General features: G+C 29.8%; 1 protein-coding gene across 1 annotated transcript; it reads left to right on the top strand.

Annotated features, from left to right (window-relative positions):
* The first annotated feature begins 2,254 nt into the window (after window positions 1-2,254).
* Window positions 2,255-3,075, top strand: LOC111621126 (astacin-like metalloprotease toxin 2). Its single transcript, XM_023363197.1, has 4 exons — window positions 2,255-2,310; window positions 2,379-2,508; window positions 2,576-2,751; window positions 2,840-3,075. Exons 2-4 carry the CDS (start codon window positions 2,423-2,425, stop codon window positions 3,073-3,075), a joined length of 498 nt encoding a protein of 165 aa, XP_023218965.1. The 5' UTR covers window positions 2,255-2,310; window positions 2,379-2,422.
* The last annotated feature ends 12,031 nt before the right edge of the window (window positions 3,076-15,106 follow it).

Here is a 15,106-nt window from a genome sequence, read left to right as displayed (position 1 = left end):
AAATTCATACAAATGACGTTCAATTTTTCATTGCACTTGATGCTAAAGAACTTTTTCTTTTTAGTAGAAGAGTAAAACGTATTTCGAAATGCTGCGGCGCTGAGAAATGTTCATGCATACATTGCACAGTGTCCTACAAAGAGAAAATATCTATTCCGTTTAATGTGGAGTTTGCGGATTTTCACAAATGCCTGTTGTCTTCAAGATTTCAGTTACAAATGAGGCAGTTGCCCGCGAAGAATTCAGTTGTTTCACTGATGGAGAACAAACTGTTTCGTAGTTTTTTTAGATTCTGAATATGTCAGGCCCTACGCCCAACTTCTTATTTACCTGGTATGATGGGTTTTCAGCCTTCACTACTGAGTAATAAATTCAATAAGAATTTGACTTATTGAATGTATCGTTACTTATAATTCTGAAAGATCTGTAAGAGGTGTATTGAATTTAATAAAAATCAAGATCTGTTCTTTGGTGCTTGAATTATTTTGAAACCAATTACACCGTATGTTTTAATACTATGAAGGTCATGACAAGATATTAATGTCGATTTTACTTAAATGTTTATACATATAGAAATAAACATTTTCAAAAATCTGATAACTTTTATTCACGAAGTCGTATCATGAATTCGTGTACGATTTCGTGTTCGACTAATTTTTTTCCTCTTATCTCATAAAATACGGCTGGTTTTTCAGATTGCGAGATTGGGCTGCCAGTAGCAGATTGAGATATTTGTAGAGCTCAAGGGTCCTACATTTGTGGCGACATACAACTATTTGGGCCACTTTAAATATAATTTTGGTTACATTTACTTTTTATAAAATTTATCTGGTAACCTGTGGGAATCTCACTCAGCACGAGCTATTTACTTGCGGTTCATTTAAATTCATATTATTAATTATTAATTAACGAAAATAACGTTTTGCATACGAAGTGGTATTCCATTTTCTTAATTAATCTTAACCGGTTACGTGGCATTTGGCATATTGTATAAAAATATGTAAATCTCGGATAATTCGAAACGCGATAATTCGAAGTCGCGAATATTTCGTCTCTCAAATCTCAAACCGAAGAAATCTTTTAATGCTATCTTTATCTCTTATCTGTATTCGTAAAAGAGAAGACAGACTCCATGCTATCACATGCTAAGACACATTAACTCTGTCTATCTCTCTAAAGACTTGACTTTTAGCGATTGAAATTTAATAGTATTAATATACGAGAGTTATTTTTTAAAGTGAATGAACACATTCTTGTCTTCCAGACACACACACTAATATCTAAAAAAAGGAAATATTTTTTTTAGCACGATAATTCACGGTAGTGGTAAAGTACTTATGTTAGAACTTTGGACTGTCTGTCCGATTTCCATGCGCTAGCGCAATGACTTTTGCTATCTTATGTTCTGTCGAACCACTCGATTTAAACTGAAAAGTACACTTTATAACTTAAACCAAATATCAGTTAGGTAGAAATTCTCAACGTTAGGTTTTGTGTTATGTTCCGTTCAATCCGTTCATTTCGCATGTCCACGCGCATACACAAAAGAGAACTGAACATTTTCGTTAACGGTCAATGTAAGCTGCAGTAAAATCTTCCCAGTTAGCATATTTTATTAAATTAAATATTATAATAAACATAATATAGATAGGTTTCACCAGTCTTGTTTTTATTTCTCGACGTTTCAACGCGTCGTGGGTACAAAATTATGAAAATCTTGGGGGTTATTTTTTGACAGATAGCTATACTTTTTCTCTGTTTCACATAACAGCCGGGGAAAATATCTAAAAGTTTATTCTGCATTTATTTAATATAAACATTTCTTTCATTTATATAAACAAAAGTGCATCCGTGTACACACTATTTTATTTATAATATAGTGCATTATTTCCATTTCGAGCTGTAACTTTTCAAAATGATTTGTTTAGCAATCTTCCTCTTAGCTTTTTCTAACATTCCAAATCAGGAGCATTCTGAAGGTAAGGTTATTCAACCCATAATCATTGTTAGTATTATAGCTTTTAGATTAATTAACTTGCAAAATTATAAGTAAATTCAGAAGATGCAGAGCTACTCATGCAAAATCCCAATCTTTTTGGTGGCGATATCATTGGTGATTTCGATAATGTAAGTAATAATAGAAATCGATAGAAGACTGTAAATTAAATAGTTGTGGTGTAAATGTAAAATAATCATTGTTACTCCAAATTACTCGTTTAATTAAACATTTTCAGACGAGGGGTGCAGTTCCAAGTAATTATGATTTGTGGCCCGGAGGAACCATTCCATACGTAATTGACAAAGAACTGCGTAAAAATTCGTTTCCAATTGTGTTAGAATATTTGAAATATATATGTTTTAATAACTTGTTTTAAAAGTTTCAGTTGGTTACAAAAAATTTAGACGATTAATAAAGAAAAGTATGAGGTATTTCAAAGTAAAAACTTGTATTCGATTTATTTGGAGAACCAATGAAAAAGATTACGTAAAAATTTTTAAAGGTCCTGGGTAAGTAATGCAAAAAACCATCCAAAAAAGTATACAACAAATGTATAATTAATTCGTGTACTTTTAGCTGTTTTTCACATGTCGGTCGAAAGAAAGGAGAACAATTGTTATCACTGGCAAAAGGTTGCTGGAACTATGGAAGCATAGAACACGAATTGAATCACGCTGTTGGCTTCTACCACGAGCAGAATCGACCCGACAGAGATGTATACATAAAAGTATTTTGGGAGAATATAAAACCAAGTAAAAGAATTTCAATTTTAACAATTATTTGCAGTATATATAAATATAAATTAATACTTGTGTTTAATGTATTCTTATCTATTTGTAGATGAGACATGGAATTTCCTTAAGTTACCGACAAGTCAAATTAGAATATTTAATGGATTTGATTATAATTCCGTTATGCTCTATGGAGAAACATACTTCTCAAAGGACGGGCGCAGCAAAACTATGGAAGCATTACAACAGGGTGTGAGCCTCATTGACATCAGCAGTAAACCAGGGTTGAGCGAAAGTGATATATTTCGTATAAATACTTTATATAACTGTAGTAATCACAAGTGAAGATAAGATATAAATCCTTACTCTGCACTTTTCTAAAATATATATTTATCTTTGTTTATATCTAATATCATATGATTATCGAACATTATTTTATGCTGAAATTTCCTGAAATCATTTATTTATATTAATAAAAGTTTAATGATTTTGTATGAAATATATTTAAATTTTAAAAAGTCTTTAAATCAAAATGTCTGTACTGAAATTTCTTTTTATATAAAGTATGGCTCGAAAGTCATTTTATATTTGTTTTGCAAACGATTTTGTTTCAATTCTTGTAAACATTATAAGCAATAAGGAAGAAATTAATCTTTGTACTCGAATTTCGTAAATGCTGTACGCATATAGAAATTTTGAGCGCAAATTGTTTTCTGTTAATAATTTTTACTAATGAAATAACAACGTACTAATAATTATAAAGTATTAAAATCAAGTTCTGTAAATTTACAGTTAAAAATTTAAAATAAACGAGTACTTAACGAACTAAATAATTATTTCCGTTGTTAATACTTTTTGCCTGTGGGCACTCAAATGGTCTTATAATTATATACACAGGGTTCGATGTCTCCTTCGAAGAAAAAATTAAGAAAATAACAAGAACATGACATATGCAAAAAAATTCGGAGGTTTTTTCTGTATGTATGGATATTAGCATGTGTGAAGGGCAAGATTTTCTTCACCCTCTTTCAAGCTTAATAATTCCTTTGCTTTATGTTGGAAATTTTTGAACTTTTACAGGAAGGTTTGTTTATTAATGTATTGATGCAATTAATTTAAATTTTGGTGATTAAAGGTCGAGGGATTAGGGCGATAAAGGGAGTCGGTTGTGTCTCCAGTAGTGTCAAATTTAATGACGATTTTACTCGTTTTCCGCATTAACATAATGATCAGTATATATAATAAAGGTAAAGCGTACAATGTGCGTGCCGCTAAAACTCAAAAACGAGTCCCGGTACGATCAAGGGAATTATATGGTGTGGTAGCACTCTATCCTCCATCCATGAAGAAGGTTCCCGTTTTTAACTGAAGGGCGTGCTGTTGAAGATATAAGGGCAGGAAGTTTCGCCTACTAGAAATTTTTAGAACAGTCCAGATCATTCGGAAGTATTCGAGAGCATTTTACAACATTCTAGAACACTCGAATGTTGTGGAATGTTCTGGAACATTGTGGACCATTCGAATCCTTTTTTTGTATGGGTGGGACTACCCGTTGGTGGGGGTATATAAAACACTGCTTAGCATCGTGGAGAATGTGAATTTTGTTGTTATGTATTAATGTAACTCAAAATAGATGTAAAATTCATATAAAACAATAAAATTATTTTAAAAAATTTATCTTGTTGTAGGTTAAATGCTTGCATTACATGCGGTGAATAGGTAATTTTATATTATTTTTATAAATACCACATATTTTTTTTCTTTAATTAGATGTTCTTGTGATTTAAGATGAAGTAGTGCATTCAACATTTATATTTGTAGCCAGTTTTCACAACGAATTGGTTGAAAATGCTTTGAATAAATGTAAGCTATAAAGAATTTTTTAAATTAACACTTAAAATAAACCAGTTCTTTTCTGAAAATCCCAATCGAAGAGCCTACGCAAAAAACTTTTTATTATAAAATCGCAAACTCGTTTTCTAAACGCGAATTTAGTGTAGTAGATTGATCACTTTATTGACCTCTTTACAGTAGACCCCTCCATAACACGGTAGATACGTTCCGTGTTTTATGAATTCCATGTTGTGCGAGTCACTTAAATACATGAGCCAATCACAGCCCGCCACGTATGCAGTTTACGAACTACGGCTGTTTGAAAAGTTTTCTTCTATAAAATTAATCGATTCTAGACTAATTTGACACAACATTTCCAAAACACGTATAATTTTTTTTTGGGAATAATCCATATAAACTATTCTATAAACAAAAACTGTAGGATTACTTACCTAGTTTGCACCGTTCGACGACGTCATTGTTTAAGCTTGTTTTCGTCGCGGAGCGGCGCATCGAACGGCAGGGCGCGTGTTTTCTGATAAGTTATTTTTCTGCTCGTCAGACTTTGGAGACATCATTAATATAAATATAATTTTTATGGCCGTTAAATAATAAATGGTTTTTAGTAGATCCGCAACTCGTTTAAAGTCAATGGTTTGTGCAATATTGATCTAGATTCGACCAAACTTGTCGCGACACGAGTCGGCGATGACGTTTTACCGTATTATACGATTTTCTTTTAACGTGTTTATACGAACACGATCGCATTTTGCTCGCCGTGTTTTACGAATCCGTATTATATGTTATAGGAGGATCTACTGTACACACTTCCAATTCATCACTTTATCCATTTCAAAACTTGTATACTTTCAATTTTACATTTTACGATACAATTTTATTATTTGAAATAATTTGTGTAAATAAATCGAGACTTGAAATTTTTGTCTTCCCTAAAACCCGTATAAATACATATTTCTCGGTTTATGAATTTCAAAAATTATTTTAAAATATTATGAAAACCATAAAAAATATTTAAAACGAAATTTATTTTTTCATTGTTAGCGATCTTCAACAATACGTTTTGCACCCGATTGTTATAGAAATGTGTTGGCTTTTCGGCATTGAATTTTCAGTCGGTGGACAAAATTCAATGCCGAAATTCAGTCGGTGGACAAAATTCAAATATAAAGACCTTTCAACGCAATAGAAAGGTCTTTATATTTTTCATTTTCTTTTAAGAAAACTTCAGCAAGGTAATTATTTGAATTATTTATTTATAGAAATGAAAAATCTCATTTAAATATCAAATTTATTATATAAATTAATATACTCATTAAGATTTACATTTAATGTAATTTATAAATAAATTAAAGTCTAAAACTCAGCTTCTGAGTGACATTGTTCACTTGCAATTTTATAATTCTGAAGTCTCATTGTAATTCTATCATCTAACAACTTCAACACAAAATTCTAATTAGTGGAGGAATCAACGACGTAATACACAGACAGCCAATCAGGCTGTTTGTTCCTCGCGTGTATTCAAGCAGCATTTAAGTCGATTATAAAGCGCACATTCATTTAAAAGATCGAAAAAGTTTCAAAAAGATGCTCATTAATAAATACTAACGTGTATTTTATTAGGAATTAATTTTTATTGTGTGCCATCCATGTGATTTCATTACGTTTATCTGAATTTTTTTTTTTTAGCCAACTGTTTCATTTAAGAAATATTTTACCGAATCCGAGATGAAAAAATTGTTAAAAAAAACTTTCCTTAAAAAAAAATGCAATTAAAACGCTGGAAATATTACATCTATGACGTGTAACTCGTGACGTAAAACGTGAGGAACGTCGACAGATTCGAATTCGTTCCATTTCTTATTGCCGACGCCATCTTAGAATTGAACGTTTTTTCGGAAATTGTGAGTTATTTTTCTTTCTATTTTATCATTTTTCGCATAAATTTTAATAACCAAACCTTGCGTAACGTAAGTAACTTAATATTTCTCTATTAATAAAATATAAAAATTGAGTAACTCGCAATAGAAAGGTCTTTATATTTTTCATTTTCATTAAAAACGTAAGACCTTTTTCTAGCCTTATTCATAGGTAAATGGTGACTTTACCTATTGTATTTTGAAATAAACTTAGATATTTCCTCTGTATTTTTTACAAAATTGTATAATTATGGACTCTATAATAGTGAAAGCGTTTAGAATAAAATATTTCCTCCTTTTAAGATCGTTCTTATATCTTCTAGCATTACTGTGTACCATCTGGTGTTGATTATGCAATTTACAATAGCTAAAATCCAAATGAATTTGTTGACTACTAATATATACTGACCACATATAATGTAGTGTACACGTAGATTACACTTTGCATGCAAGANTTTTTTTAGCCAACTGTTTCATTTAAGAAATATTTTACCGAATCCGAGATGAAAAAATTGTTAAAAAAAACTTTCCTTAAAAAAAAATGCAATTAAAACGCTGGAAATATTACATCTATGACGTGTAACTCGTGACGTAAAACGTGAGGAACGTCGACAGATTCGAATTCGTTCCATTTCTTATTGCCGACGCCATCTTAGAATTGAACGTTTTTTCGGAAATTGTGAGTTATTTTTCTTTCTATTTTATCATTTTTCGCATAAATTTTAATAACCAAACCTTGCGTAACGTAAGTAACTTAATATTTCTCTATTAATAAAATATAAAAATTGAGTAACTCGCAATAGAAAGGTCTTTATATTTTTCATTTTCATTAAAAACGTAAGACCTTTTTCTAGCCTTATTCATGGGTAAATGGTGACTTTACCTATTGTATTTTGAAATAAACTTAGATATTTCCTCTGTATTTTTTACAAAATTGTATAATTATGGACTCCATAATAGTGATAACGTTTAGAATGAAATCTTTCCTCCTTTTAAGATCGTTCTTATATCTTCTAGCATTACTGTGTACCATCTGGTGTTGATTATGCAATTTACAATAGCTAAAATCCAAATGAATTTGTTGACTACTAATATATACTGACCACATATAATGTAGTGTACACGTAGATTACACTTTGCATGCAAGAATATACTTTAAAAATACAGAACTGAAACTACTTCATGGCATGTACGGTGAATAACTTAAATGTTATAGAAAAATTATGAAATAATGCAACGTAAAATTCTTAAAGTCTAAGTGACTTTATTAATATTATTATATGCTGTTTAAATCATTTAGAAACCATACTCCCAGACAATATAACGATGATTGATATTTTAAAAGAACAGTCAGGCCTCTTAACTATTATTAGGAACAGATAAAGATTTTCTTGAAGCACAATGGTACTTGTTAGCTTACAGAATATCTTCACATGGTTACAAATTTCTTAAGGCATCAAATATCTAAAAACTGCCGGGTCCATCAACTATTCGACAATTATGCAATGGTTTTCAAAGAAATCCTCTATCAGAAAAATATCCATCAAACTTGTTAAGGTATATATCAATAAAAAAGTAATTTCTTATTATCTGATGATATATTTACTCGTACTAATGAATGAAATTTACTTGCAACCAAATTCTTCAAATTATAAGGGAGTAATAATGGTTTTTAATGTTATAAACAAAGAATTTCCAAATACATTTCCTCCTTTAATTAGCCAACTGATAATATGTATTCATAATCAACAATATGTTATCCGGTTATAAACATGTTGTGCACATATTGTCAATTGGAACAACCACAAGTAACATATTGCATAATTTTGTGAAAAAAAAACATATTGAGGATGAAAGATCTTGGCATTAAAGTTGTGCAGTTGTTAAAGATAATAATAACTTAAGCAGTGAAACAATAGTATTTCTCAATAATCTTCCAAATGAAACATATATTTACCAGTATTCTCACCCAATATATTCTAATATAAATCTTTATATTATCTTTCTTATCATAAACGGTCTTTCCTTACTGTGTAAGAAGCATAACCCTTATAGAGGGTTATGCTTCTTACACAGTAACAAAATAGCTAAAATGTTCTTCACTTAAAAAAAATACTATTCCAAAATGTTTCTTTAAGTGAAAAACATAATTATGCTTCTTTTTTTATAAAATTAATAACCGAACCTAATAATGGTTATTTGTGCTATCCAAATAAAAATGTAATCTATTGCAACGGTCATGTGTATGTCATCATACAATAACTATTGTAAAAAAGCTTAAATACGTGTTTTATAACCTGCAAAAGTATAAAAATATAGTTATTGCCCATACTCAAAACAAAAAATTATAAAAGTTTTGTTGCACACCACTATCATACACACATAGCTGCTGATCTCTATTAACAAAAATTACACATTACTGCAAATAACTTGTTAAATCACTACACTTTATCTATAAGCGACTAGCTGCATTATACTCGACCTTACACTAATTAAAATAACGAGTTACACCAATTCTTACTTTATACAATTGCTATGGTATGAGATATTTTTAAAATAAAAAGTTCTGAATTTGACATGATACGTCCAATTTTCTGTAATATCATTGTTTGCTTCTCTTCTAAACATCATCGAATGCAGTTACCATGGTAACATTCCCGGAATGACGTCAGCAACAAGTCGATCGCCAAAAATGATTTCAGAAGGAAGTGAGGTTTTCTAACCCGGCTGTATGTTGACCTAATTTCATCCTAAGTCATATGTTAATGATCAGTGAACACTTTCTCGTTAATAACATCATAAAATAATTCATCGTCACATTCAGTCTCATTGAAATGTTAATTTAAACGCATTCTAAAAATTATATTAATAGTAATAAATTATGCAAAAACTATTTCTTTTTTTATAAAGAAAATTATTTTAGATCAGGGAAGAATATTTTTAGTTTAGATTTACTAATTTTATCTAAATTACTGATCAGTATTTAGATAAAAATAAAATTTTTATAGTAAAAAATTCAAATGTATTATTAAAATCTTACTTATAAAAGAAAATTATAAAATTAACTTATTTGATCAGTAAGTAAATTATAAAGAAAATTACTGATCAAGCCGTATTACATTACTAATAAACTGGGTTAAATCATTATTTTCATTTGAATTGTGATCTAAAACAACAATAATCGATTGACTGAGCGCAAAATATTTTTCATGGCCCACTAATAGTTATCGTCGCCATTAATGCATTTATAGTTATAATAATAAGAACGCCTGACAACTTTGTACGAGTATTTAGTCATCATATTATATTCATTCAAAGAATTGAAAAAATATATCTTTATAAAACCGAAAATTAACTTAAAAGCGACACTAAAAAAATTTACATTTCATTTAAAAATATATAAGAAAAGCACAAACTCCGGGATACGCGAGTAAATAAATTTTATATTTTCATGACCATCCACGAAATTATTATTTATAATTTATAAATATCGTATTAAAAATTTATTATGTAATTCATCTGCTTGCTAAATACCGTATATAAACAGGATCAGCGCTGTCCTGACATCATACCTTTCCTATTTCTCCGGCTCTTCGAAAAGCTATTTGACTCAACTATTAAACAATGAAAAACTTCAAAATAATTACTGCGATGTTCATTTCCCACATATTAATCAATCGCATCTAATCCAAATAAAATAATCCAATTTCAAAATTTATTCTAAAAGCTATTTCTCAGAATCTAGATAAACAATAAACATTTTTACAAGACTCTAAAATATTATTTTCACTGCACAGAAAAACTAAATGTAAAGCACAGATTAAACATCAGTTAAAAGTACTAACTCTAAAATGTCATTAATCTATAGGTTTATCTATATTTAGCAGTTTAAACAAATTAATAACAAACAGATGTTAATATTGAGTTAGTACATTTATTCTCTCAAGTCCCAACTGGCAGAATATAAATCTAGAGGATACGGATGTCATCATGTTCATCGATGCAAAACTCTAAACATAAAAATTATTGCTACAAACATCCAAGAAACAATTTNTATTATATTTTAACAGGCGAACGTTAGCCGTCGGCGGTCCCGTGAAGAACAAGCAAGACTTTCTTTAGCTACGTCGGGTCGCGCGACTGTGTCTGTTTTAATACTTTCGATGAAATAAGTTATTTGTTGTTACAAAGTCACAATACTAGTAATGTTTTTTTCTGTAAACTGTAGTTTTTTTTTAGAATACAATCAAATTGGATATTAATTATCTACGTAAATCGATTATCGGCATTAAGTGGAAAATATTTTAGTTTTTTTTCACTTGATTTCGATGCAAACCCGATGTTTTTATATAGTTAATGTGGTTTATTTGATATCTATCGACTTACATGTATATAAATTTAGAAATTAAAGGACATTCAGTTAGAAAAAAAATTTTATGAATACTTAAATTAATGTAATGGATATTTAATCTACTCCATTTAGATTTATGGCAACAACTAACATATTAATAGGAAGTTTTTACATAATTTATTTTTATGGGTAGAAATTTGCAGCATAAAATAAATATTAATGGAACGAATTATATTTTAAGTTAACGTGTATTGATTGTATATACAATTATAATTACTGTATGTGTTTTGTAGAGTATTAGCTATTTAATAGTTGATTTATTAATATCAAAAATTACATTTATTACATAAAGCGTGTTGTACTTGCTGAATGTACAGAACGTTACGCGCAGGCTAACATTTACGATGTAAGTTGTTACACGATAATTGAAAAATATTTCTACTCAACGTAAGTGACGTAAATTTACGTAAGTGACGTTATTTGATATGTCAATCATTTATACCTGTGATCCAATTGGTTTGAAATGGATTGCGCAGTTGTACGATCTATTGAAGGGTGATAGGAATGATTCGGAAAAGATTTTGTTGAGCACTTAGCTAAGAAACGTAATTACAACTCTTGTACAATAATTAGTTTTATTTTGCTATCGCGACACAAACAGAACATCTTAACTCCAGCTACTTGAAAATTCGGATGGCTTACGTGTATTTTTAAATTAATACAGCAACTTTGAAAACACTAGGGTTAATTTAACTATTGAATTATCAAAGAACAGGTTGCTTGCTAAAAAGCGATCAGTAGCAAAAATGTTAGCTGTTCGCTGTATAAACCCGAACCTGATCTAATTAAAGATGCAGTACAAAGAGTTTTTTACCAAAGGTATAAAAAGCGACAAGAAGAGCATAAAGATTGTGCAGTACTGTTAATGAAAAAAAAAACAGAGTAGCTGTGAAATAATATTAACTACGGTGTAAATTAGGTAATAAATGTTTTTTTTTTTTTTTTTTTAAATTTGTATTATAGTTCCTGTAATTATAACAGCATGAATGTACTAGTATAAACTATTAATAATTACATTTCAATCATGAATTTTCCTGGGTAAATATTCTGGATTTTTTTTCATTTAGACCCAACTTTTTTTATATGTCGCGAGTGGCAACACTGGTCGTGAGATAAGGTTGCCACTCGCGACATATGAAACATTGAAGTGATTCCACATAGCAGTGAGTCGCCGAGACATATTCTTGTCACAAATACGGCTTTGACGTTTTATTTGTTAGTTTTACATTTAAAATTTAAAACGAAATATTAGAGTCGGACGTTCTTTTGTTTAAATGTTTTATTTTTTGGAGAGGGGTTCGAATTCGGTCGCCATTTTGTTAACTGAAGGAAAGAATAAAACTTACTGAAAATTAAAATGAAATAATAATTAAATAAAAATTATCTGGATGTGTAGCAGATATTACTTAGTGAAAAAGATGAGACCACGACAAGGCATTGCAGTCTATTGTCCGAGCAAGGACGATATAATTGTAGTCCTTCACCTTATTTTACAAAAGCAAATCTTGCATATTCAGCAAATTCTGATTCTTCTTTACAAGAGACTCGACAGTTAGCTTTAACTAGTGGCAATCAAAGAACTTAGATCAGCAGCCATATATGTCTAACTGAAAAAAAGTTAAGTAGTAAAATAATAAGAAACTTTGATCGACCTTATGAGATGCAGCCAGAATTACCAATGCAACGTCCTTAATATCCCTTTGCTTTTGATATCGGACTGGTTTTCACTTTACGGGATCTGTTTTCAGATGTATCGTAAAGCTAACGAATACGATAAAAAACTAGTTTCTATCGAAACCATGTTATTGGCGTTTAATGAACTATGAAAATGCCATTTTAAGTCGTACGTATCATTTTCGAATCCGACAGATACGTGCGATAACTAAGCTTTTCTTATCGAGCATTCTCTAGTTTAAGGGAGAGAAAATTAGCATTGGAGGTCATGAATCTTGGTTTCTCGTCTTCGAGATATAGTTTTAGGCTGAATAAAACTCATTTTAGGCTGAATAAAACTCATTTTAAAGAACTTTGTTTTCTTTTGGAGCCATTACAATTACATTTATGCAATGAATTGCGAAAAAAGCTAGAGCCAAAGTTGAATTTACAAGTAATCTATGTAAGCTGTAGCTAGGGGCATCCAGTTTCAAGAGGTGAAAAATTCAACAAAAATAAAAATTGAAGTCAAATTTTGTTATAAATTCTTTTTACAAAATAAATTCTTTTTACAAATTCTTTTTCTTTTTATAATTTTATGGAATAATAATGAAATGTTTGTAATATTTTTTTTCGGATTAGCACGTCGATATAGGATTGGCATATTGGATTATGCCATGATATGTGTTGTTTTGTAATTATAATTCATAAAAGGAACAAAGTTTAAAACATGCAAGTATGAATAAAGCAGGAATGTTGATTACATTGATAAAATTAAATAAACATCTAATACAATGCTTATTTATTTATTTATTTTTAATTAACATACTGGTGCAAAAACCCTAATGAGGGGATAAAGCAAAACAGAGATCCCAAGTATATAAAATCTTATAAAGTAATACAACGTAAATGATCAATATATACAACCGTTACTATTATATAACCGATCAATATAACAAACCGTTACTATTATATAAATTTGTGGTATATAATACCACAAATTTACATAAATTATTAAACTTAAAAAGTACAAACTGAAAGAACTACAAAAAAGAACTATCCAGAACATAAAAAAGTAGATTAATTAACAACCAACTAGGTTAAAAAAACTTACGTAGAAGTAAACAAAATAAAGAAATAATAAAAACAGCAACAATTTAAACACTTCTCAGAAGAAAAATTGGATAGTCTTTCCATATTAAATGTATATGTATTACTTATAATCCATAGTTTAATGAGATTTATATCACATTTATGTTTTTTAGATTAACCAAAAGAAATATAATGGATCGTTCAGGGTTTTTTTTAAATCAATATTAACATTAGAATAGTACGATTGCAGAAATGTTGTATTTACTGAGGAAAATAGTTTTACTAGCGATGTATTGACTTGACTTTTGTAAATTTCAATTTGATAATACCATTTATTAGTACAGTGATCTCCAAACTTTTTTGATCGCGTACTCCTAAGACGAAAATAATTATAATTTATACCTTGTGTAATATAATTTAATATGGAATTTGGAATAAATTATTCATATTTTTACGTGTCCGAAGAATTTGCTAAATTTTCCGCTACCCGGAATTAGAATTTTTCCGTATATGATCGGAAGTGATTGTGACCTACTTTTTCGAAAGGATGACTGTAAGATCAGACCGACTGCAAACAGGACCCACATACAGTCTTTTGAACGAAAACTTGCGTATTCCCAATTACCACTTTGCGTAAGTCACTTTGTAGACCACAGTGTTAGAAAATTGAATCATTTTAATTTTTAAAGTCAGACGTCTTTAGAGTATTATATTCCAAATTTCAATAAACACGTAAAATTTTTCTAATGTTAGTGTTGAATTCAATTTACAAAATTATAGCCTACATAATATTTAGATGGCGAAAATTATATTACAGTTCAATGTACATAAATTTAACACGTTTTTTCCATGCTTTAAAATTTGCATAACTGGAAGGCTGAAGTTTTCAAGGAAATTGAAGGGAGCCGTCTCAAATTTCAGGTAAGTTCTAGAATGAAGACACGGAGGGAAGTCGGAGATTGTTATGATTTTTCCGAGTTTTCGGGCAATGGTATTGAGTTAACGATTCGGTACGATTATTGAGTATTAATTATCGTTTCGTATTTTTAATGTTTATTTCGAATATGATGGCTCATTATGTTTTATTCGCAACATTAGTTCGTTGTTCTGTTATGGTAAAGTTTCTTCATTTAATTTTATTGTTAATCGTTAGAATATTGCTTGCATGTTATTATATACAGTTCAGTTACATTAATGTGATCACCTGTCAAATTTCAGAATGGGCCGCAAGGACAGATGTGTACAGTACTTCTGTTGATCCATCGTGACTTCCACAATGATGAGTGCACCTGGAGAATGCCACGAAAACATTCCCCAGACCATAATGCTCCCTCCTCCAGCTTGGACCCTTGCAGCAATTGTTGCAGGGTGTTTGCTTTCGGATGTCTCATGCTGTATATGCCAACGTCAATCTGTTTGATGGAGCATAAAACGTGATTCATCCGAAAAA

The sequence above is a fragment of the Centruroides sculpturatus genome, unplaced genomic scaffold (assembly GCF_000671375.1).
Source record: "Centruroides sculpturatus isolate CEXI.00-Female unplaced genomic scaffold, Cexi_2.0 scaffold171, whole genome shotgun sequence".
Lineage (NCBI taxonomy): Eukaryota > Metazoa > Arthropoda > Arachnida > Scorpiones > Buthidae > Centruroides > Centruroides sculpturatus.
This window is presented reverse-complemented; position numbering and strand designations above follow the sequence as displayed.